This window comes from Podarcis filfolensis, assembly GCF_964270895.1.
Source record: "Podarcis filfolensis genome assembly, chromosome: 6".
In the NCBI taxonomy this organism is placed as follows: domain Eukaryota; kingdom Metazoa; phylum Chordata; class Lepidosauria; order Squamata; family Lacertidae; genus Podarcis; species Podarcis filfolensis.
Window position 1 is genome coordinate 97,848,719 of NC_139609.1, and position 21,612 is coordinate 97,870,330.

At 48.2% G+C, this 21,612-nt stretch overlaps 1 protein-coding gene across 1 annotated transcript in view; it reads left to right on the forward strand.

Moving 5' to 3' along the window:
• Nucleotides 1-21,179, forward strand: part of TTI1 (TELO2 interacting protein 1) — a 29,806-nt gene extending 8,627 nt beyond the window's left edge. Inside the window, exons 6-8 of the mRNA XM_083618440.1 lie at nt 3,509-3,713; nt 5,352-5,439; nt 20,416-21,179. Coding sequence (XP_083474566.1) covers nt 3,509-3,713; nt 5,352-5,439; nt 20,416-20,635 — 513 coding nt within the window. The 3' untranslated portion in view covers nt 20,636-21,179. The remainder of the gene's footprint in view (nt 1-3,508; nt 3,714-5,351; nt 5,440-20,415) is intronic.
• The last annotated feature ends 433 nt before the right edge of the window (nt 21,180-21,612 follow it).

Below are 21,612 nucleotides of genomic sequence, written 5' to 3' on the forward strand. Positions count from 1 at the left end.
TCAGCACCCACCCACACCCCACCGGGGCCAGCAAGGGGCTGAACTCCGGCAAGGGAGGAGCCAGCCGTCTTGACCACAATCTAGTTTCGTGGGCCTGATCTGCTGAATTTGGGGCTTCCCCCTATTAGGTTGTATTGAATTTTTGCAGATTCTGAAAATGAAGGGGGCTAAAACGTCGTAACATGGCTTGGGAATTCAAAATATATTTTGGTTAAGTTAAAAGAATTTAGTTTTCTTGGTAAGGAGAATTGCATGGAAATCATTGATTGCCAGGTATTTCCAGTTACATCACCACCATCATTTAGAATTAGCTGACATTTTCAGAAGGTGAAAGTTATTTGGTTTCCCAAAAGCAGTTTACGTGATTCTTCATCAGATGTAGACTTACCAAGCTAAAGGCTGTCTCGTCACAAAAATAATAGCAGATTTGAATTCCTCACACCCAAAAACACATTTTAAAGAAAGAGATTTGCAAAAATTAAGTTCCTCCCCTAAAATGGCACACCCTGGCCCTCTGTTTAATAAAACTTTTTTTTTTTTAAAGAGTATGTGATAATGATAATACAATTTTATTTATATCCCGCCCTCCCCAGTCGAAGCCGGGCTCAGAGCGGCTAACAACAGTAAAAGTAACACAGTTTACATAAAATCACAATCAATTAATTGAAATACATTCTAAAATCAATTCAGAATAAAATCAATTCAGAATAAAATTAATGGCAACCATTGGGCTAGAGTTCTGTGAGGATTGCCAAAGGAGGGGGTCAGATTGTGCCTTGGCCAAAGGCCTGGTGGAACAGCTCTGTCTTGCAGGCCCTGCGGAAAGATGTCAAATCCTGCAGGGCCCTAGTCTCTTGTGACAGAGCATTCCACCAGATCGGGGCCACAGCCGAAAAAGCCCTGGCTCTGGTTGAGGCCGGCCTAACCTCTCTGTGGCCTGGGACCTTCAGGGTGTTTTTATTTGCAGAACGTAGGTTCCTCCGTGGGACATACCAGGAGAGGCGGTCCTGTAGGTACGAGGGTCCCAGGCCGCATAGGGCTTTAAAGGTCAAAACCAGCACCTTCAACCTGACCCTGTACTCCACCGGGAGCCAGTGCAGCTGGTATAGCACCGGGTGAATGCGATCTCGCAGCGAGGACCCCGTAAGGAGTCTCGCCGCGGCATTCTGCACCCGCTGGAGTTTCTGGGTCAGTCTCAAGGGCAGCCCCAGTTTCTGAATATCAGCTGCTGGAAACCACAGAAGGCCAATCGCCACAGTGGCTAACCAGGTGCCTGTGGGGAGAAACCCACAAGCAGGATTCGATCGCAGGAGCCCTTCTCCCCTCCTGCAGTTTCCAGCAGTGAGAAGCATTGCTTCTTCCAAAAGAAGGCAAGTCGGCCGATGAGAACAACGCAAATTTGCAGTAAGCAAAACAGGGAATAAAACTAACAGCTTGACAGTGCGGTCCAGCGCTGAGCTCCGTAGTGCTAACTGAGCCAGAGTGCGGGGGCACCAGGTTGGCTTCCGCAGTTGCAGCCTGGCTGAAAAAGCAATGTGAAAAACAGGGTCACGGGGAAAAGTGGCGCAGGAAAGAGGAAATCTCCCTCCCTATATTTCATCTCCTGTTTGTTTCTCAAGGGCTGGTGCAAGATCTGCTCTTCTATTTTTTTTGGGGGGGGGGTTGTGCTCCCCTTTTAGCGAATCTGGCCCAGCTGTGCGCCAGCAGATCCTTCCAGTTGCCAGCTGACATGGCAAGGAAGAAGCATTTGATGGCCTCCAGGCTTCCAGCTCCGAGATCTGGCCTACAAGGAGAGCGTTTGAAGTGCAAATGGTTTGAGCGACTTAAAGCTAAAAGCGTAATACACAGGGCCCCCCCCTTGGGGGGGACAAAAAAAACCCCCAGCCAAGCCTGCAATACCCAGCCAACATCTCAAGGACCAGGCAGGATTTTTTGCGCGGGAGAGGAGAAGACGTTATCGAGGAACGCAGTTACCTTTTCAGCATTTTGAGATATGCTGCCAAGCAGCAGGGAAGGTGATACTTTTTAATTATAGAAATCCCTTTGATCACGGTGGCCTCCTTTCTGAAACTGCAGAGAGGGAGGGAGAGAACTTCAGTGCGGCAGGGGACCCAACCCTCCCTGTGCTGGGTGGGCCTCCTCTTGGTAGCTGAGTTTAGAATTGCACAATTGCGGAGTCTGAATGGGTCCCAGGGGTCATCTAGTCCAACCCCCTGCGATGCCTAGAGGCTTAGCAGTTCTTGTACTTTCTTGTCTTTAATAATAAATAATAATAATAATAATAAGTTTTTATTTATACCCCACCCTTCCCGGTTCAGAAAAGCAGGCTCAGGGCGACTAACAACAAATTTAAAACACTTAATTGATGCAACAAAAAACAGCATAAAATACTGTATAAAACGTGGATAATAATAAATTCAGAATTCAAAAATCAATTTAGGGGGGAAATCCATCCAATAAACTTTAGATGATCACCAGGGCTAGCTGGCTGAATTAGTCCTATTTGGGCCAGCAAAGAGGCCAGGGGAGAATTCGCTGTGGGATCCCAGAGTGGGTGATCTTCATAAAAAGGGGAGAAGGAGGGAAGGAAGGGGAATAAAAGATCAGGTGAAGTTCCAATTGAAAGCCAGGCGGAATAGCTCTGTCTTACAAGCCCTGCGGAAGGAGGTTAAATCCTGCAGGGCCCTGGTCTCCTGGGACAGAGCATTCCACCAGGTCAGAGCTATCACTGAGAAGGCCCTGGCCCTGGTGGAGGATAATCTGACTTCCTTAGGGCCTGGGACCCTTAAGCTATTATTATTCATGGACTTTAGGGTCCTCTGCGGGGCAGACCAGGAGAGGCGGTCCCATAAATAGTCCTTTGCATGATGCTTCAGGCAGCCCAACTTGCACAGTCTCTCTCATACACAGAGCTGTGTGGCGCTGTGCAATCAGTGTGCAAGCCCAAGCTGCAGTATTTGCTCTGAGCCCCCCAGATTTGGGCTGAACGTGGCATAGATAAATAACAATAATTTATATTCATAGCCCACCCATCTAGCTGGGTCGCCCCAGCCATTCTGGGTGGCTCCCAACAAAATATTAAAAACACAATCAAACATCAACCATTTAAAAACTTCCCTGCCTTCAGGTGTCTTCTAAAAGTCAGATAGTTGTTTTATCTGACATCTGAGGGGAGGGCGTTCTGCAGGGCAGGTGCCACCACCGAGAAGCCCCTCTGCCTGGGTCTTGTGACAGGTCACCCGCTCAGTGCAAATTCATGCAGAAAGCAAGACTGGGTACGGGTGGCCTGGCACAGAACGGCAGTGCTCTGAAGCAGACTGAAAAAGAGTCCTGCTTTTCATCCTAGGGGAGAAGGGGAATGGAATGGAGTATACCGAGAAAGGGCATAGCTGGCTGGAAAACTGCACAGGAGCCCTCGATACAGCAGCATTTTGTTGCAGATTGCATTCATTCCAGCAAATGTGACTTGCCTCTGTGAATAAGAGCCTGTTTGGTGGAATTTCCGCAGGTGCTGTGCACTTTGGGAGCCCACAGCGGCGACTTCCTGCGGCGGCGATTCTCCAAAGATGTCCTGCCCAAGCTGGCAGCCTCCCTCGTCACCCAGGCCCCGGTCAGTGCCCGGGCAGGGCCCATCTATAGCCACACCCTTGCCTTCAAGCTACAGCTCGCTGTGCTCCAGGGCCTCGGGTCCCTATGCAAAACTCTGGACCTCGGTGAGTACTTAATCTGTGGAACTCCCTGCCACAGGAGGCAGTGACCAACCTAGACAGCTTTAAAAGAGAATTAGACAAATTACAACAGCCAAACCTTTGTAACCTTAGGATAACGGAGCTTGGAAAAACTATTTAAATATACCTTCCCCCCAAAAACGGAAGCTTTTCTGCTGGGGTTGATAGGCGATGAATTAAGAAAAGCAGACCAGAGACTATTTATGTACCCTACGACTGCCGCCAGAATCTCAGTAGCCCCAAAATGGAAAACTCAGGAAATACCAACACTAATGGAGCGGCAGACAAAAATGGTTGAATATGTAGAATTAGCAAAACTGACCCACAGGATCCGTAACCAAGAAGAAACAAAGTTCAAAAAGGAACGGAGTAAATTTGTCGAGTATATAGGCAATAACTGTAGATGTTTAAAGGCTGTAGCAGGATTAAAATAAATCTTGTGATGTGTGTAGAATGCAACTAAGAACCTGTGAAAGAGAAAATTTAATATGAAAGCCTGTTGAAGGGAGGGACGTCTGTGCGCGATAGAGCGTGTAGAAAATAAGCAGACATACGATCGTTGAACTTTAGAGTATTTATTTTGTTTGTATATGTTAAAGAAAACTCTATAAAAAGCGTATAAAAAGAAAGGATAACAGAGGTTGTTGCTTGGGAACCGCAGCGCAAGGGGCTTTGCCAGCCTGGCGCTTGGGAACAAGCCAAACTCAGGGCTGGCAGAGCTGCTTTCTGCAGGGGTCGTGTGTGCATCTCTACCTGCCCAGTGCCAGGTGAGAAAGTCTTTAACATCAGTCTTTAGTCTTTAATCAGTCTTTAACATCAGCAGTAACATCTAGACCATGGGAGTGTTTCAACCCTGTTCTTGAGTTCGTTCAAAATCTAAAACAGCTTTATCTTATATTTCTTTCTTTGAATTTGTGCCATTTAGGCTTTTAAGCCTTTTAGTAAAAGCAGCGCTAGAATTTTCACAGTTGAGTCCTCAACCCTTTATTACTGTGCTTGGCTTTCTTCAAGCTGGGCTTTGTTTAAAACTTGCCATTTAGTTTTTCAAACCTTTTTTGTAAATTCAGTATTAGAAACTGTACCTTTGAGTCCTCAATCCTTTATTACTGCGCTTTGCTTTACCTAGGTCAAGCTAGGATTATAATAACGTCAAAATTTTTGGGGTTCTACCCTTGTTTGAATCTTGGCCATTTAAAGTTTATGATTTTTCTGTTTCCTTCTGAGGAAACTGAATAGTTCAGTGAAACGAGGTTTGTAGCCAGCATCCCGTTAAGGCTTTGTTCAGTTTTAGGTTTTTCTGATTTTTTCCTTAAGCTTTTCGATTTTATTATTTAGTTGATTTCCACAAGGTAATACTTCTAGTCGATTACTTCTCGTTTCAGGGATTTTCACGGTATTTCATTAGTTTTGTGCAATGCCAGGTGAGAGGCAGATGCCTGTGCTTTCTGGGAAACTGCCTTGTAGGGAACCAAGTTTCCCTTGCCCACCCCAAGGCCTCTGCAAGCCCTAAACCTTGCCCGACCCTCCTTGCTTGCAGATGCAAGCCGACACTCTGCCCACCCTCCGGGGCGCTCCCTGCGCGAGTCGTCTTCCGCTGACGCTTCTCTCTTCCTGTTCCCACAGGTGAGGGCGACCTGAATAAAGTGGAGGACGCCTGCCTCCCCTACCTCAGCGCCAAGCAGCCTGCCAGATTGCAAGAGGCCGCCTGCAGGTAATGGAAACGCAAGCAACACAAAGCCTTTCATGTTGTACCCGGAGCAGAATTTCTTTTTTTTAATTTATAATATATTTATTAAAGTTTAGGAATTTATATAAAACAGAATAAACAGAACAATAAAAACAAAAACAATAAAAATACATACAATCCAAAAAAGAAAGAACACACATACAAAACAGGTATAGTTTCCATCCCTTATATTCATAAAACTTACTTTCCCGACCTCCTCATATCTCCCCTTTCTGTATTCCATTCTCTAATTAAGTCAATTCAGCAAATCCTTTCCCTAATTTCTATATACTTTTTAACCTTTCTTTTCTTAATCACATAATCATTACAGCTTTTAACTCCTTAATTTCTAAATCAACATCGTTCTAGCCTTCAATAATTTTGCAATGTTTCTTAAGATAGTCCTTAAATTTCTTCCAATCTTCTTCCGCCGTCTCTTTTCCCTGGTCTCGAATTCTGCCGGTCATTTCTGCCAGTCCCATATAGTCTATCACTTTCATCTGCCATTCTTCCACGGTGGGTAAATCTTGTGTCTTCCAATACTTTGCAATGAGTATTCTTGCTGCTGTTGTAGCATACATAAAAAATGTTCTGTCCTTCTTTGGCACCAATTGGCCGACCATACCCAGGAGAAAGGCCTCTGGTTTCTTCAGAAAGGTATATTTAAATACCTTTTTCATTTCATTATAAATCATTTCCCAGAAAGCCTTAATCCTTGGGCAAGTCCACCAAAGGTGAAAGAATGTACCTTCAGACTCTTTACATTTCCAACACTTATTATCAGGCAAGTGGTAAATTTTTGCGAGCTTGACTGGAGTCATGTACCACCTCCGGAGCAGAATTTCATAGCAGTGTAGGGTTGCCTCGGCCATCAAGTCTAATCCCCCCTCTCCGCAGAGAAGCTGCCCCCTGCTAGATCCATAAATATGCTCCACAAGCAGGCCACAAGGCCGGCTGCTTCAGGTGACTCACACAAGTGAGCCAAGGTGCAAGGGGCCTTGCCCTTCACTCAACAAGTACCTGCTTTCATTCATTTCATCACCATCATCATTATGTTATTTATACCCTGCCAATCTAGCTGGGTTTGCCCAGCCGCTCTGGACAGCTTACAGCATATATAAAACATATATAACAAATATAAAACATATAATAATAATAATACAAAATTTTATTTATATCCCACCCTCCCCAGCCAAAGCCAGGCTCAGAGCGGCTAACAACAATAAAAGTACCACAGTAGTAACACATAGTAAAATATCAAACATTAAAAACTTCCTGATACATTTATACACTGTTTAGGGAAGATTTAAATGTTTGATGTTTTATTGTGTTTTTAGTATTCTCTTGGAAGCCACCCTGAGTGGCTGGGGAGGCCCGGCCAGATGGGTAGGCTATAAGTAATAAGTTATTATTTATTATTATTGCTGCTTGATTGTTTAAAAAAAAAAACCTTGACGCAGTTTCCAAAGGGAATAAAACAGTAAAACTATCTGTAAAAACAGTAAAAAAAAAACCCCAAAAATCCAGACCTTTGAAACATCCCATAGTCAGCTATGAACTAAAAAGAGATTAAAACATACATGCACTTTCTACATATGCAGACAGTCCTTTCTAGACCAAAATGTCTGGAGTCCAGTGAAGGCACTTGCCTGATGCCAAGTGGCAAGGGGTTCCAGCTGCCGCCCCACTGAAAGATTGAGTTCTTTCCAACACAGAAAAGGCATCCTGTGGCCTTGTATCAGTGCCAGCTCAAAGCGGTTCAGTGGGCACATGTGGGATCAAGGCCACCTTGTAGGTAAACTGCTCCCAAGTTCTTCAGGGCTTCCTATGCTAATATTGACACCTGGAACTTGGCCCAATAGCAAATCAGCAACCGGTGCAGATTTCTGAGCACACACAGGTGTTCTCTGCGGACAAGGCCCCCCCCCCCTCCTGTCAGCAATTGTGCTGCAGCATCTGGCACTAACCACAGTCCCTTGGGATTCCAGTTCCAGGTGGGTGGACCAGTGAATGAAATCTTCTCACCATACAAGTCTCTTTGGAAAAAGGCAAATTTGACTCTGCAGGACACCTGCCTCACCCTGCCTGCTGTTTTCACCAAACCAGGCAAAGGTGGCTCTCCCCCAACACACCCATTTTCTTTCGGTTTTCTCTCTTCTGTCCCTTTGGCCCTGAATGTCACTTGCGCTTGCCTGAGCCCAAATCCATTTCCACCGCTTGGCAAATCCTGGAAAAGGACCAGACCCTCTGTTGCCGTCGTGGCTTCTTAGGTAAAGGTAAAGGGATCCCTGACCATTAGGTCCAGTCATGGCCGATTCTGGGGTTGCGGCGCTCATCTCGCTTTATTGGCCGAGGGAGCCGGCGTACAGCTTCCGGGTCATGTGGCCAGCAGGACTAAGCCGCTTCTGGCCAACCAGAGCAGCGCACGGAAACGCCGTTTACCTTCCCGCCGGAGCGGTACCTATTTATATCCTTGCACTTTGACGTGCTTTCGAACTGCTAGGTGGGCAGGAGCAGGGACCGAGCAACAGGAGCTCACCCCGTTGCGGGGATTCGAACCGCCAACCTTCCGATTGGCAAGTCATAGGCTCTGTGGTTTAACCCACAGCACCACCCGCGTCCCTGTGGCATGGCTTCTTAATTTCTTTTTAATACATGTTTAGTCAAGGAAATTTGGAGGAAAGAAACCCCCGGTCAACTCACATTAATAGCAGAAGAAGCACCAGTGGTTCTGTTGGGATGCTGCCGGGGACAAGGGGGCATTTGGTAACCCCCAGGTGGCTCCGGCAGCCGGGTGAACTCCGGTTCTCGGAACAGCATCAATCAGCGACTCGAGCCTCTGAAACCTTCAGAAGCTGAGCACGCTCTTCCCAGCAGAGTGAATAAATCTTCACAACAACGGAAGTGGCGGACAGAGACATGTGTAAGCATTATTTATAGGCATTTATTCAGCATAGTTCAGGAACAAAGGAGAAACATGTCTGCTTCCCTTCGTGTCCAAGCAAACCAGCAGTACAGCAAAAGCAATATACAACGGAAGTTCCCAGCAGACTGTGCTGGAAGTAAACAGACATGACATACAACAACTCCACGTATCTGTTCCTCTTAAGGAGGAATGGAACATCAATATCTGAACACAACCAAGGCCAAAATGCCCTGGGGGCAGGGGCAAGTGCTGAGGATCCTTCCTCTGCCACAGTGGGAGCGAAAGACCTTTCCCATCTCCAGAGTTTCTGCAAGCTTAAAGTCTCTCCCTTCCCAGAGTCTCTCCCTTCCCAGAGGGACGCCCAGCCTGAGTCCTTCCTGCCAAACAGAAGACGGAGAGAAGATGCAATAGCCATCTTCGGAGATCCGAAGGGCTGTCGCATGGAAGAGGGAGGCAGGTTGCTTTCTGCAGCTCCAGAAGGGAGGGCCCGAACCAATGGATTCTAGTTACAAGGAAGGAGATCCTGACTCAACATTAGGAAGAACATTCTGAGCGTAAGAGCTGCCCAACAGTGGAACAGACTCCCCTGGAAGGTGCTGGACTCTCCTTCGCTGGAGGTTTTTAAGCAGAGGTTGGGCGGCCATCTGCCATGGATGCTTTAACTGAGATTCCAGCATTGCGGGGGGGTTGGGCTAGATGGCCTTTGGGGGTCCCTTCCAATCTGCTTTTTTTTAACGCCATGCACTATTTTATAAAGTTCTGTAACAGGGGTCAGCAACCTTTTTTCAGCCGTGGGCCGGTCCACTGTCCCTCAGGCCTTGTGGGGGGCCGGACTATATTTTGAAGGGGGGGGGGGAATGAACGAATTCCTATGCCCCACAAATAACCCAGAGATGCATTTTAAATAAAAGCACACATTCTACTCATGTAAAAACACCAGGCAGGCCCCACAAATAACCCAGAGATGTGTTTTAAATAAAGGGACACATTCTACTCATGTAAAAACTATGCTGATTCCCGGACTGTCCGCGGGCCGGATTTTGAAGGCGATTGGGCCAGATCCGGCCGCCGGGCCTTAGTTTGCCTACCCATGTTCTATAATTTCGCTTGTTAAAGGTAAAGGGACCCCTGACCGTTAGGTCCAGTCATGACCGACTCTGGGGTTGCGGCGCTCATCTCGCTTTATTGGCCGAGGGAGCTGGCGTACAGCTTCCGGGTCATGTGGCCAGCATGACTAAGCCGCTTCTGGCGAACCAGAGCAGTGCACTGAAAGGTCGTTTACCTTCCCGCTGGAGCGGTACCTATTTATCTACTTGCACTTTGACGTGCTTTCGAACTGCTAGGTTGGCAGGAGAAGGGACTGAGCAACGGGAGCTCACCCCGTCACGGGGTTTCGAACTGCCAACCTTCTGATCTGCAAGCCCTAGGCTCTGTGGTTTAACCCACAACGCCACCCGCATCCCTAATGTCGCTTGTTACTCTAAACTAAAAAAAAAAGGCCCCAGATGCTGCAACCTTTCTTCATGGACAAAGTGGGCAGATAATTTTTTTTCCTCCCTGTCTCATAACACACAAACATCCAAGTTGAATGTTGGAAAATTCAGGACAGATCAAAGGAAGTCCTTCTTCCCTGTGAGACCAGAATGCTGGCCTAGGTGGGGCACTGGCCTGATCCTTCAAGCTCTTCCTATGTTCTTCACCATCAGCTGCAGGGCCGCAGATTCCTGCCCACCTCCCCAGCCTGCGCCCAAAAGGCTATTCTTGGAAAGGCCAGGGAACCGACAACAGCCTTTTTGCAAAGCAGATCGGCCTCTTCGCACCGTAGAGAAGCTTCTGCGCTGAGCAGCCTGCTTCCAGCTTGCCCGGACGAGCCAAACCCATCGAGACGCTCCAGCTCCGTTCAGCGCAGACCCGGCGGGTTTGCACAAGCCAGCGATTCCGAGCCGTTTCCCGCCACGGTTAAACAGGCGCCTCTCCGTGCTCCCAGCTTGGGCCGCTTTCGTTCCCCGCATCCCCATCTGCATCTGCCAAGTTGCAAGCTCTGGTGCAGAGCCCTGCCAAGCGAAAGCTTAAAAACAAAGTAAAAATCAATAAGCCGCACTTGAGCAAAGCAAATACAAAGGCGAGCACGTCTGCTTGGATTAACCCGGGCATCTTTCGCCATGGAAACGGAGGTTGCTTGGAAACTGCTGGAGTAAATTCACACACACACACACACACACACACACACACACACACACACACAAAATTACAGGAGTCAATTTGCTCCTTAAGCTGCACAGCCCTCTGGACCGCCAGGGGAGAATCTCGGCCCAAGAGGAGAAGGGTCTTGGCGTGGAGGGTGGGTCATCCAAGGTCAGGCTGGACCTGAGATGGCCAGTCAGGAAGTGGAGGCACCTGACGGAAGGGGTCAGGGATGCATCTGCCATACCAGGCTGGGGAAGGCAAGTAACCAAACAATTAAACAATTGCAAACAATTATCAGTAATATCCAAGGCAACAATGTACCAAGTACAACAATGCAATGTCGATATAAACTCTTTATATTATAATATATACAGAACATTAAACAGTATGAAAACAAATTAACAAATAAAATAAGTCTTGTAGGTCTTCTTTCAGAGACTTGCATAGTCTACAAAGACTTTCAGAGACTTATGTTTATTTGGATCTATGTTTCCAAGAGAATCCATCAAGAGCACCAGTGGCGTAGCGTGGGGGGTGCAGGGGGGGCCGGCCGCACCGGGCGCAACATCTGGGGTTAGGGCAAATCCATGGGTTAGGGGGCGCAAATCCACGGGTTAGGGGGCGCAAATTACTTGCCTTGCCCCGGGTGCTGACAACCCACGCTACGCCACTGAAGAGCACATATCTTGTGACTTTCAGAGATTTGTAAGATTTCTGTTTATTTGGTTTTGCAGAGATTGCCTATTTCATATACAGTCATACCTCGGGATAAATATGCTTCAGGATAAGTATTTTCGGGTTGTGCTCCGCGGCGACCCGGAAGTAACGGAGCACGTTTCTTCTGGGTTTCGCCACTCGCGCATGCACAGGCGGTCAAAATGAAGAAGGAACTTGTGAAGAAGGAACGTGTATTTTAACCGCCCTGAATCTTCCAGCATCATTGGACGTGGCTTAGTGAGGACTCGTAGCAGCTGTGCCCAAGCTCTGCCGGCTTGGAGGTCCTGGTTCAATCCCCAACATTTCTCGTTAAAAGATCCCTGGCAGGAGGACTGGGGAAGGGGCTTTTGCCAGCGGCTGTGGAGAGCGCTTGCCAGCCCGAGGGTGCCAGACTGGCCGTTTGGCTCCGTGCGAGGCAGCTTCGTGCGTCTGTTGACTCTGGCCACTGCCGCCCGGTGGGATTCAGGTGGGATTAGGTTGCCGGATGGTGTCCAGTGCCCGGTGGGCTCTGTTGCTGCCCAGACAAGGCAGGCTGTGTGTATCAGTTGGGGCTGCAGAACAAGCAAGCCGGAGTCCCTGGTGGAGTTTCTCCAGGTGCAAAGGCTGTAGTGACGACAGCCCGGCTCTCGGCATCGTTTTGTAGGCACAGGTTTGGGATGAGGGACAGGGATGGGATGGAGCATCTGTGAATCATAGCGCTGCAGGGTTGGCAGAGGACACCCAGGGGCCATCTAGTCCAACCCCCTGCGATGCAGGGAATCCCAGCTAAAGAATCCCCACCCAATCTCCCTTTAAAAACCTCCAGGGAAGGGGCATTCGCCACCTTGGAAGGCGTAATGGGCTGCATCACGGTACCCCTTCCATCTCTTCCTCTGTGATTTGGGGAGCCCAGAGGTGCCCTCTCTGTACATCCTAAGGCATTGTAGTACTTTTCTCTTTCCTGCAGAATCTCCTGTCTCTGCCTTTTATTTTATTTTATATTTCATTTCATTTCATTTACAGTCATACCTTGGGTTGAAGTTGCATCATCATCATCATCATCATCATCATCATCATCATTTATTATTTATACCCCGCCCATCTGGCTGAGTCTCCCCAGCCACTCTGGGCGGCTCCCAATCAAGTGTTAAGAACAATACAGCGTTAAATATTAAAAACTTCCCTGAACAGGGCTGCCTTCAGATGTCTTTTAAAGATAGGATAGCTGCTTATTTCCTTCACATCTGGTGGGAGGGCATTCCACAGGGCGGGCGCCACTACCGAGAAGGCCCTCTGTCTGGTTCCCTGTAACCTCACTTCTCACAATGAGGGAACCGCCAGAAGGCCCTCGGCGCTGGACCTCAGTGTCCGGGCAGAACGATGGGGGGTGGAGACGCTCCTTCAGGGATACTGGACCGAGGCCGTTTAGGGCTTTCAAGGTCAGCACCAACACTTTGAATTGTGCTCTGAAACGTACTGGGAGCCAATGTAGGTCTTTCAGGACAAGTGTTATGTGGTCCTGGCGGCCGCTCCCAGTCACCAGTCTAGCTGCCGCATTCTGGATGTTTTCGGGTTGTTCTCCGTGGCGACCTGGGAGTAACGGAATGCGTTACTTCCGGGTTTCACCGCATGTGCAGGCGCTCAAAATGACGTCATGCGCATGCGCAGAAGTGGCAAATTGCAACCTGCGCAGACGCGGGTTGCATTTGCTTCAGGATGCAAACGGGGCTCCCGAACGGATCCCGTTCGTATCCAGAGGTACCACTGTATTTCCTTTATCGCCTCCATGGAGTTTGAGGTGACATACATACCTCTCCTCTTCCTCATTTTACCCTCAGAACAACAACAACCCTGTGAGGCAGGTTAGGCTGAGAGCGAGCGCTTGGCCTGCAAGGTCACAGCCAGTGAGCTTTGTGGCCCAGCGGTGGACTCAAACCCCAGTCAACTGGGTCCTAGTCCAGCACTCTAACCGCTGTGCCACGCTGCCTCCATACTCAGTGAATAAGCGCCATTCGTTGCGGAGCCCGTCTGGTTCTCCCGCGCGGTTCCTCGCCCAAGAGGATGGATTTCTCCAGGTCTGCCAGCCGTTTCCTAGGCCACGGAAGAAGTGCTGCGATTATCCCTCTAGGAAAGGGCTCTGCTGAGTCCCAATCAGACCTGAAGAGCCTCTCTTGGTTTCAAGAGCAGTGGCTTGGCTGCGGAGAGCATCTAATTCCAGCCTCAGAGGCCGTCTCAGTGGGCACAGCGCAAACACACCTGCCGCAAAGAGGCCGGGAAGCGGCTGAGCTGGGTGGTGCCTTGACTGGTACAAACAAGAAGTTGAAAAAGCCACGTAAATCCATTAAAAAGAGAGAGAAGGAGAGACCGGTTTCATCTCCAGAGGCCTTCTCTGCCTGCAGCCAAGTCTTTGGTGTTTGGATTTTGCCCAGTTTCCCGCAGCGGCTCTAGAGGAGGCCAGTGGTTGTCAAACTGCCCACCTCTGGGAGGGTAATTCTGGATTGATTCGCCTGGAGAAAAGCCACAGAAATCTGCCAGGGGAATCACACAGGTTTGGGGGGTCCGGCTTGGGCTGCCTAGTCGGTGCCGTGCTTTGGAGCTAAGTTGCTTCATCAATTTGATTTGATTCACTTATATTCTGCTTTCCCACAATGAGCTGTGGCCAAATCATATTACAGCAGACATTCAAAGCATCAAAATACGGAGCGTTGGAGATACCGCTGTACAGAGCGTGTCAGTAAATTCAAAAATGACAAAAATCAGCAATTTGGCTCACACAGAATGACTTCAGAAACCAAAACAATCTAGGCCTTAAGTACATAAACACATTTCAATTTAAGCTGTTTAAATTTTTCAATCCCGATTAAGGCAATTTCTAGCAAAGTAACAGTAGAACAACCACACCAAATTTACTAGTTACAGGTAGGTAGCCGTGTTGGTCTGCCGTAGTCGAAACAAACAAACAAAAAATTCCTTCCAGTAGCACCTTAGACATGAAAGCTCATACCAATAACAAACTTAGTTGGTCTCTAAGGTGCTAGTGGAAGGAATTTTTTTTGTTTTGACCAGATTTACTGGTGTTTTGGCCAATCTGGGCATTTTCTGCAACAGCTGCTCCCACACCTGTGGAACTCATTGCCTGTTGAGCTTGGCATGACCAGCAGACTGCAAACCTTTTCGGAAAGTTCTTAAAACTTTCTCTCGAGGTGGAGTGCCTGCCTCATTTCTTTGATTACTGTTTTGATTTTGAGTGGGCCTTTAAAGAGAAAAGCATGATTTATAGACGCCAGGTCCCTCATAACCCCCACCATGTGCATTGGCTTCTGTACCTGATATCTGCGTTGGAGGACGAAGTCCCATAAAAAAGCAGCAGCAATGGCAAGATTTATAAGTCAGTGAGAAGGGAGGCTGCACAATGAAACTGTTTGCAAAATTCTGTGAGAAGGAGAGAGAGAAGGAAAGGAACCGCTCTGTTGGCGTCAGCTAGGTCAGCCTTCCCCAAACTGGGGCTCCCCAGTTGCCTTTGGACTACAATTCCCATCATTCCCCAAGCCAGCATGGCATGACTGCAGTGACTGGGGCTGATGGAAGAAGCTAGAGTCCAAATGAAGAAAATAATAATAATAATAATAATAATAATAATAATAATAATAATAATAATTTATTATTTATACCCCGCCCATCTAGCTGAGTTTCCCCAGCCACTCTGGGCGGCTCCCAGTCGAGTGTTAAAAATAATACAGCATTAAATATTAAAAACTTCCTTCAGATGGCTGCCTTCAGATGTCTTTTAAAGATAAGATAGCTATATATTTCCTTCACATCGGAAGGGAGGGCATTCCACAGGGCGGGCGCCACTACCGAGAAGGCCCTCTGTCTGGTTCCCTGTAACTTGGCTTCTCGTAGCGAGGGAATCGCCTGAAGGCCCTCGGAGCTGGATCTCAGTGTCCGGGCAGAATGATGGGGGTGGAGACGCTCCTTCAGATATACTGGACCGAGGCTGTTTAGGACTTTAAAGGTCAGCACCAACACTTTGAATTGGTGTCTGAAAGTACTGGGAGCCAATGCAGATCTCTCAGGACCGGCGTTATGTGGTCTCGCCGGCCACCCTCAGTCACCAGTCTAGCTGCCGCATTCTGAATTAATTGCAGTTTCCGAGTCACCTTCAAAGGTAGCCCCATGTAGAGCGCATTGCAGTAGTCCAAGCAGGAGATAACTAGAGCATGCACCACTCTGGCGAGACATTCTGCGGGCAGGGAGGGTCTCATCCTGCGTACCAGTGGAGAGCACCAGGTTGGGAAATCTCAGCAGCCATGTCGCACTTTGAATTTTGTGTATGTGCCATTCCTACTTTTAATAGAGCAAGTTTGGGAAGAGATCATAATGTCATCTCAGGTGTTAAGCTAAGTAAGTGTGTGTGTGTGTGTGTGTGTGTGTGTGTGTGAGAGAGAGAGAGAGAGAGAGAGAGAGAGAGAGAGAGAGAAGGTATGTTTGCGTAAGGTAGATAGACATTCCTTACAGAGATTTACTTCTTTCTCTCACAGCCTTTTAAAAATTTAATCTCTGAACCGGTTGCTTTATGTAATCACATTCTGAAAATGCAGCTAACTCTGAACCCACAGCTATTCACCTCCGTGTGGGAATGTATTGATGAAGGAAGTTTAAAATAGGAAGTGGCAATGCCTTTAATCAGGACTCTCTCGTTTTTTCCCGGGCTTCAGCTCGCAGCAAATAAGCATTAAGGCGGAGAACACTTATTTAGCACATTGCAATTTCCAGGGTGCTGACTGTGCCGTGAACCAGAACCGTATTTTGGGAGGAAGGTGTGGGGAAGAAACAAGAGGCTTTATCCAGAGGCAGGGCTCCAAATGAGTTGAGACAGGGCTGGTGTTCTCTGCAGCCGTCCAGGATCAAACATATGGATTGCAAAGCAACCAGGATGAATTAACATCCTTTGCCATTGATTAGGTGGAGAGAGGCTGGCAGGGAAGCAAAAATGGTCTCCGGCCACCCAGTCCAAAAGAAAGGAAGAAAATTCTTGTGGCGAGGACAGAGAAGAAGTTGTTTGATTGCAACTCATTACCAAACTTAAAACCATGGAGAGACCTGGTCTGAACAAAGACATTGGATTCTTATCTCATTATACATGACAAAGCCATTTTTCACCTTCTCACCCCTTGCTTTTTCCTGTAAGACCTATTGCAGTCGTTAAGAGTCGTCAACAGGCTCATCACAGCTATCTGCCAATCACCTATTCCCACCACCCTTCTGAGTAATACCCCTCCCCACCTTCTCACTATATAGAAGGATCTGGCAACTTCTGTTTCAGTGTATCTGAAGAAGTGTGCATGCACACGAAAGCTCATACCAAGAACTAACTTAGTTGGTCTTTAAGGTGCTACTGGAAGAAAAAAAAATTTTTTTGTTTTGATTTGAAAGACGAGCCAGTTGTTGCAGGGACTGGACTAGGAAGGCAAGACTGTCCTCGCCTGCGATGTGAGCCTGGCCTTGATTTGCTGCAATAATGCTGTGTAATTATGCAAAGCCATCGCTCTGCACCCATTAAAAAAACCGCTGAGCCTCCAAAGCAGGAATTTGGGGGAAGCCTGAAAGAGGGCATAGCCATGTGAGACTCAAAGGGAAACAACCTCCGACCACCATTCTGAATGATGCGATTTGGCGATTCCCTTTTTACGATATGATACGATAATCTTTATTGTCATTGTCCCATACAGAACAACGAAATTGAAGAAGTCTACATCAGACATTCAATAACCAACAAGGTTTCTATCCCAGCTATCCCAGCCTGGTTAACCCCCTAAAAACTCTGATACCCCGTAATTAAATACAATATACTCCCATGCGGGTGGCGCTGTGGGTTAAACCACAGAGCCTAGGACTTGCCGATCAGAAGGTCAGCAGTTCGAATCCCTGCGACGGGGTGAGCTCCCGTTCTTGGGCCCTGCTCCTGCCAACCTAGTAGTTCGAAAGCTCGTCAAAGTGCAAGTAGATCAATAGGTACGGCTCCGGTGGGAAGGTAAACAGCATTTCCGTGCGCTGCTCTGGTTCGCCAGAAGCGGCTTAGTCATGCTGGCCATGTGACCCGGAAGCTGTAGGCCGGCTCCCTCGGCCAATAAAGCGAGATGAGCGCCACAACCCCAGAGTCGGTCACGACTGGATCTAATGGTCAGGGGTCCCTTTACCTTTACCTTTTACTCCCACAGAGACTACCTTACATGCGTTTAAAACCAAAATCGCATTTGGGTAGAAACTGTTTCTCAGGTGGCTGTTCCTGGTTATTATAACCCTGGACCTTCTTCCAGAAGGCAGAAGCTGAAAGAGATCATTTCCGGGGTGCACACTATCCTGCGCTATCTCTGCAGCTTTCTTATGGCACCTGGAAGCGTAGATTTGATCCAAGGTGGGAAGAGCGCACCCAGTTATTCTCTCCGCAGTCTTTACAACCCTGGATAGCATTGTTTTTTCCCTGACCGTGCAGCTCCCAAACCACACACAGAGACCATAAGTTAATACACTCTCCACAGTACAATTGTAAAATGCCACCAACAGGCATTTTATAAAAGGAGATGATCAAGGGAAGAGTCTTGACTCTGGGAACAAATCACAGGCCCCGATACATCAGTAATGGTAGGGGTGACGTACAATGACAATGTATGTTGGAAGATCCGAGGTGCATAAAAGGATGTCCTTCTCACAGCACATAGTTCAACTATGGAACTCCCTGCTGCAGGAGTCAGAGATGGGCACTGAGTTGGATGGCTTTAAAAGAGGATGAGACAAATTCATGGAGGAGGAAAGGCTATCAGCGGCAGTTGGAGGCAGCAGTGCTTCTGAAAACCAGTTCCTGAAGCCATAGGAGGGGAGAGAGATCTTGTGCTTAGCAGGTCAAATGATATTATACTGGCCGTGGCAAAGTTTCTTTCGGAGGGTCTAAGAAACAAAGATCATTATGCCCTAGATAAAACAAAATGACTGCCTTGGTTTCTTCCATCTGTCTGGTCATTTTAACTGTACAGTGGTACCTCTGGTTGCAGACACGATCTGTTCCAGGGTGCCATTCGCACCCTGAAAAGTCCATTACCAGAGCGGCGCTTCTGCGCATGTGTGAAGCGCAATAGAGCGCTTCTGCACATGTGTGTGCGGTGAAACCCAGAAGTAAACACTTCCGGGTTTGCCGTGTTCTTAATCCGAAAAAACGCAGCATGAAGCGTTCACAAGAAGAGGTATGACTGTATCTTGTTTTGAAATTGTTTTGTGGGTCTTTGGACCGCAGTAAAGTATTGATTGATTGGCAGGTTTCCCAGAAGAGGCATTTGGTGGGCCACTGTGGGGACAGGACACTGGACTCGATGGGCCCTTGGCCTGATCCTGCAGGCTCTTCTTACATTCTGAGCGTTCTTGTGCTAAGCGATCGATGCTCAGAAATAGCCGTGTGCCTTGCAATTCCTTGACGCTTTGGGGAGGAGTAGCCGGGTTGGTTCTCCATCATATTAAGGAGACCTTTGCTGGACCCATTAGTCTTTTCAGAGGATGCCTCAAGTCAGCATTTGAGGAGGGCGGGGCCCTTGTTCAGGTGGATGTGATCAGCAGAGTTAATGAAAAGAGATCCGGCACCCTCAGTGCTGTGCTAACCCAAGTCTAGTAGGGGGCTGGGGTGAGCCTGGGTTCCCCAAATCCTGGATCCGGTATTATTAGAGCCATTCAGCCATGGAACGACCTCCCCTCGCAGCCTGAATTGATCTAGCCTGAGATACTGGCGCAGGCTAAATGCCTTCGAGGATCTTACCCTTAAGATCAGCTGGTTAGAGCAACTAAGGGCAGGGGGCTGAGCACAAAAGTGGCAAGATGAGTTTAGGGTTTATAATCTTCAAATGGAGAACTCCTTAGTCCTTAGGCCATGTGGCCTTAGAAACTGGATTTTTGATCAGGATGCCAACCAAGACAGAGCATCCATCACTGCCACCCGTTACTCTACTTGGTACCCCCAAATTAAGACCAGTAGCTCAAGGCCCCGTCACCTTGAGATTCTGACCTTCTCACAATGCAGGGCCTTTGCAGAATTAAGATTCCAACAGATGCCCCTGGCATATTTAGAGGGGAGAGATCGGGGAATTCCCCATACGGATTGCAAATGTATACATAGATGCCATCAGGTAGATGACATCACAGGCTGTCTGCTGATTTGCTCCCTGTAGACAACGCCCAGAGGGAAATTTATATTGCCAGTTCTTGACTGGCTTCCAGGTCAATCCGCGCAGGAAGTGGCCGTTGAACTCCTAGCAGGTAAACATCTAGATATTACACACCAGGTAGCCTAGCCAAATTTGCTCTGGCAGCCAAGAAGCTCCATTCCAGTTATGTGAATGCACTCCAGTCTTAAGTTTTAATGTTGTAGATTTCTTTTTATGTTGTAAACAGCTACAGGTTACGTTGTATGGTTTTAGAGGAAAGTTTTCCTTTTATTCTCTGTCGCCCATTGTAAAGGCCTTTGGCTATACAGTGGTACCTTGGGTTAAGTACTTAATTTGTTCTGGAGGTCCGTTCTTAACCTGAAACTGTTCTTAACCTGAAGCACTGCTTTAGCTAATGGGGCCTCCTGCTGCTGCTGTGCCGCCGGAGCACGATTTTTGTTCTCATCCTGAAGCAAAGTTCTTAACCTGAGGTACTATTTCTGGGTTAGCGGAGTCTGTAACCTGAAGCGTCTGTAACCTGAAGTGTATGTAACCCAAGGTACCACTGTACAGTCATACCTCAGGTTAAATATGCTTCAGGTTGAGCGTTTTCAGGTTACGCTCCGCTGCGACCCGGAGCACCTTACTTCCGGGTTTCGCCGCTTGCACATGCACAGACGCTCAAAATGACGTCACGCGCATGGATCCCGTTCACATACAATAAAATGGATTGACGAAGAGCTGTGTCTTTGACTCCCACAAGATACGGTGGACTCTGCTTCACAGAGGTCTTTAAACAGAAGTTGGGTGGCCACCTTTCAGGGATTCTTGAGCTGTGATTCCTGCATTGCGGGGGTTGGAATAGATGACCTTTGGGGGTCTTCTTCCAACCGTGCGATTTTATGATTCTAAACTTCCCATTGACTCAGCTTCCCCTCCCTGCTTTTGTTTTTGTCTCCGCAGCGTTTTCCTCCACCTGATGCAGGTGGACCCGGATGCCGTCTGGCTCTTCCTCAGCAACGTCTGGTGCCCCCACCCCTACAAGCCCCCCCACCCCAGCCTGCGGCCCATGAAGCTGGCCGGGGCGGAGAAGAAGCGGGGCGAGTTCACCGACAACGTCGGGCGGCTGCTGGGCGAGCTGCAAGAGAGGGAAGGAGCGGCGGTGGCGGCAGCTGCACCCTGAGAGACACCCTTGAAACCTGGAGAGACGGGAGCCTTTTGCTAGAATCTGGGGGTCCAGTGGCGCTCCAGGCAGCAGCAGGAAGGGGAACAGGAGGGTCGATGGGGGAACATCCTCAGGCAGCATTGTGCAGTTTCTGAAGAGCAGTCTTGGAGATGCACCTCCTTGGGAGAAGGTCTCAGCTGGCCAGAGAACATGACTGCAAAGCCTCTGAGCATGAGATGACTGCACCTTCCTAGGGACCTCGGCCCATCCGCACCTCGGCTGAATGTGGAATAGGCACCCCTTCTGTGTCCTTTGATTTCCCCTCGTCCATACGGCATTCACCAGAAACAGCCGCTGCCCTCAACATTCTCCTTCTAAATCTGGAATTTCTCTGATCCACGAAAAATCCAGAAGGGACACCTGCTCTGCCTGTCCTTGTTATTGATTCAAAAAAGGTTATGCAGTATTCTGCAAAATGCAGTGTTATGAAACAGGATCTGGTGTGGCAGTTTACCTAGCGCATCTACAAATACAGACATGAAATAAAGCCAAAATAAATAAACCACAGGGCTGTTTTGCTGCGTAGGTGGCAGCGGCTGCAACTATAGTATAGATATAATGGTTAAACAAGACAAGGTTCCCCTGTTACTCCAAGTTATTAAAGTATTCAGGTGCCCCGAGTCACTATGTTGACCATATTTGTTCATAGGTTGAGGGTGGGGGGGGCTCAGCCATGTTCCTCCTGGCTTACAAATGAAGTGAAGTCAGATCAAGCAGGCAGGAAGTTGTCCTTTGCCTTTGGCTTCTGCCATCTTTCCCTGGACACCTTTGTCCATGTTTTCCTTCTATCGACAACGGCGTTTTTGAAGTGGAGCAGTTCCTGCAGGGAGCAGGGCTGCTGACAGAGCAAATAGTAGAAAGCAAGGAGAAGAGACCCCCAAATCCCTGGCTGAAATCGCGTCCAAATATAAACCACTCAGGTGTGCACTAGCAAG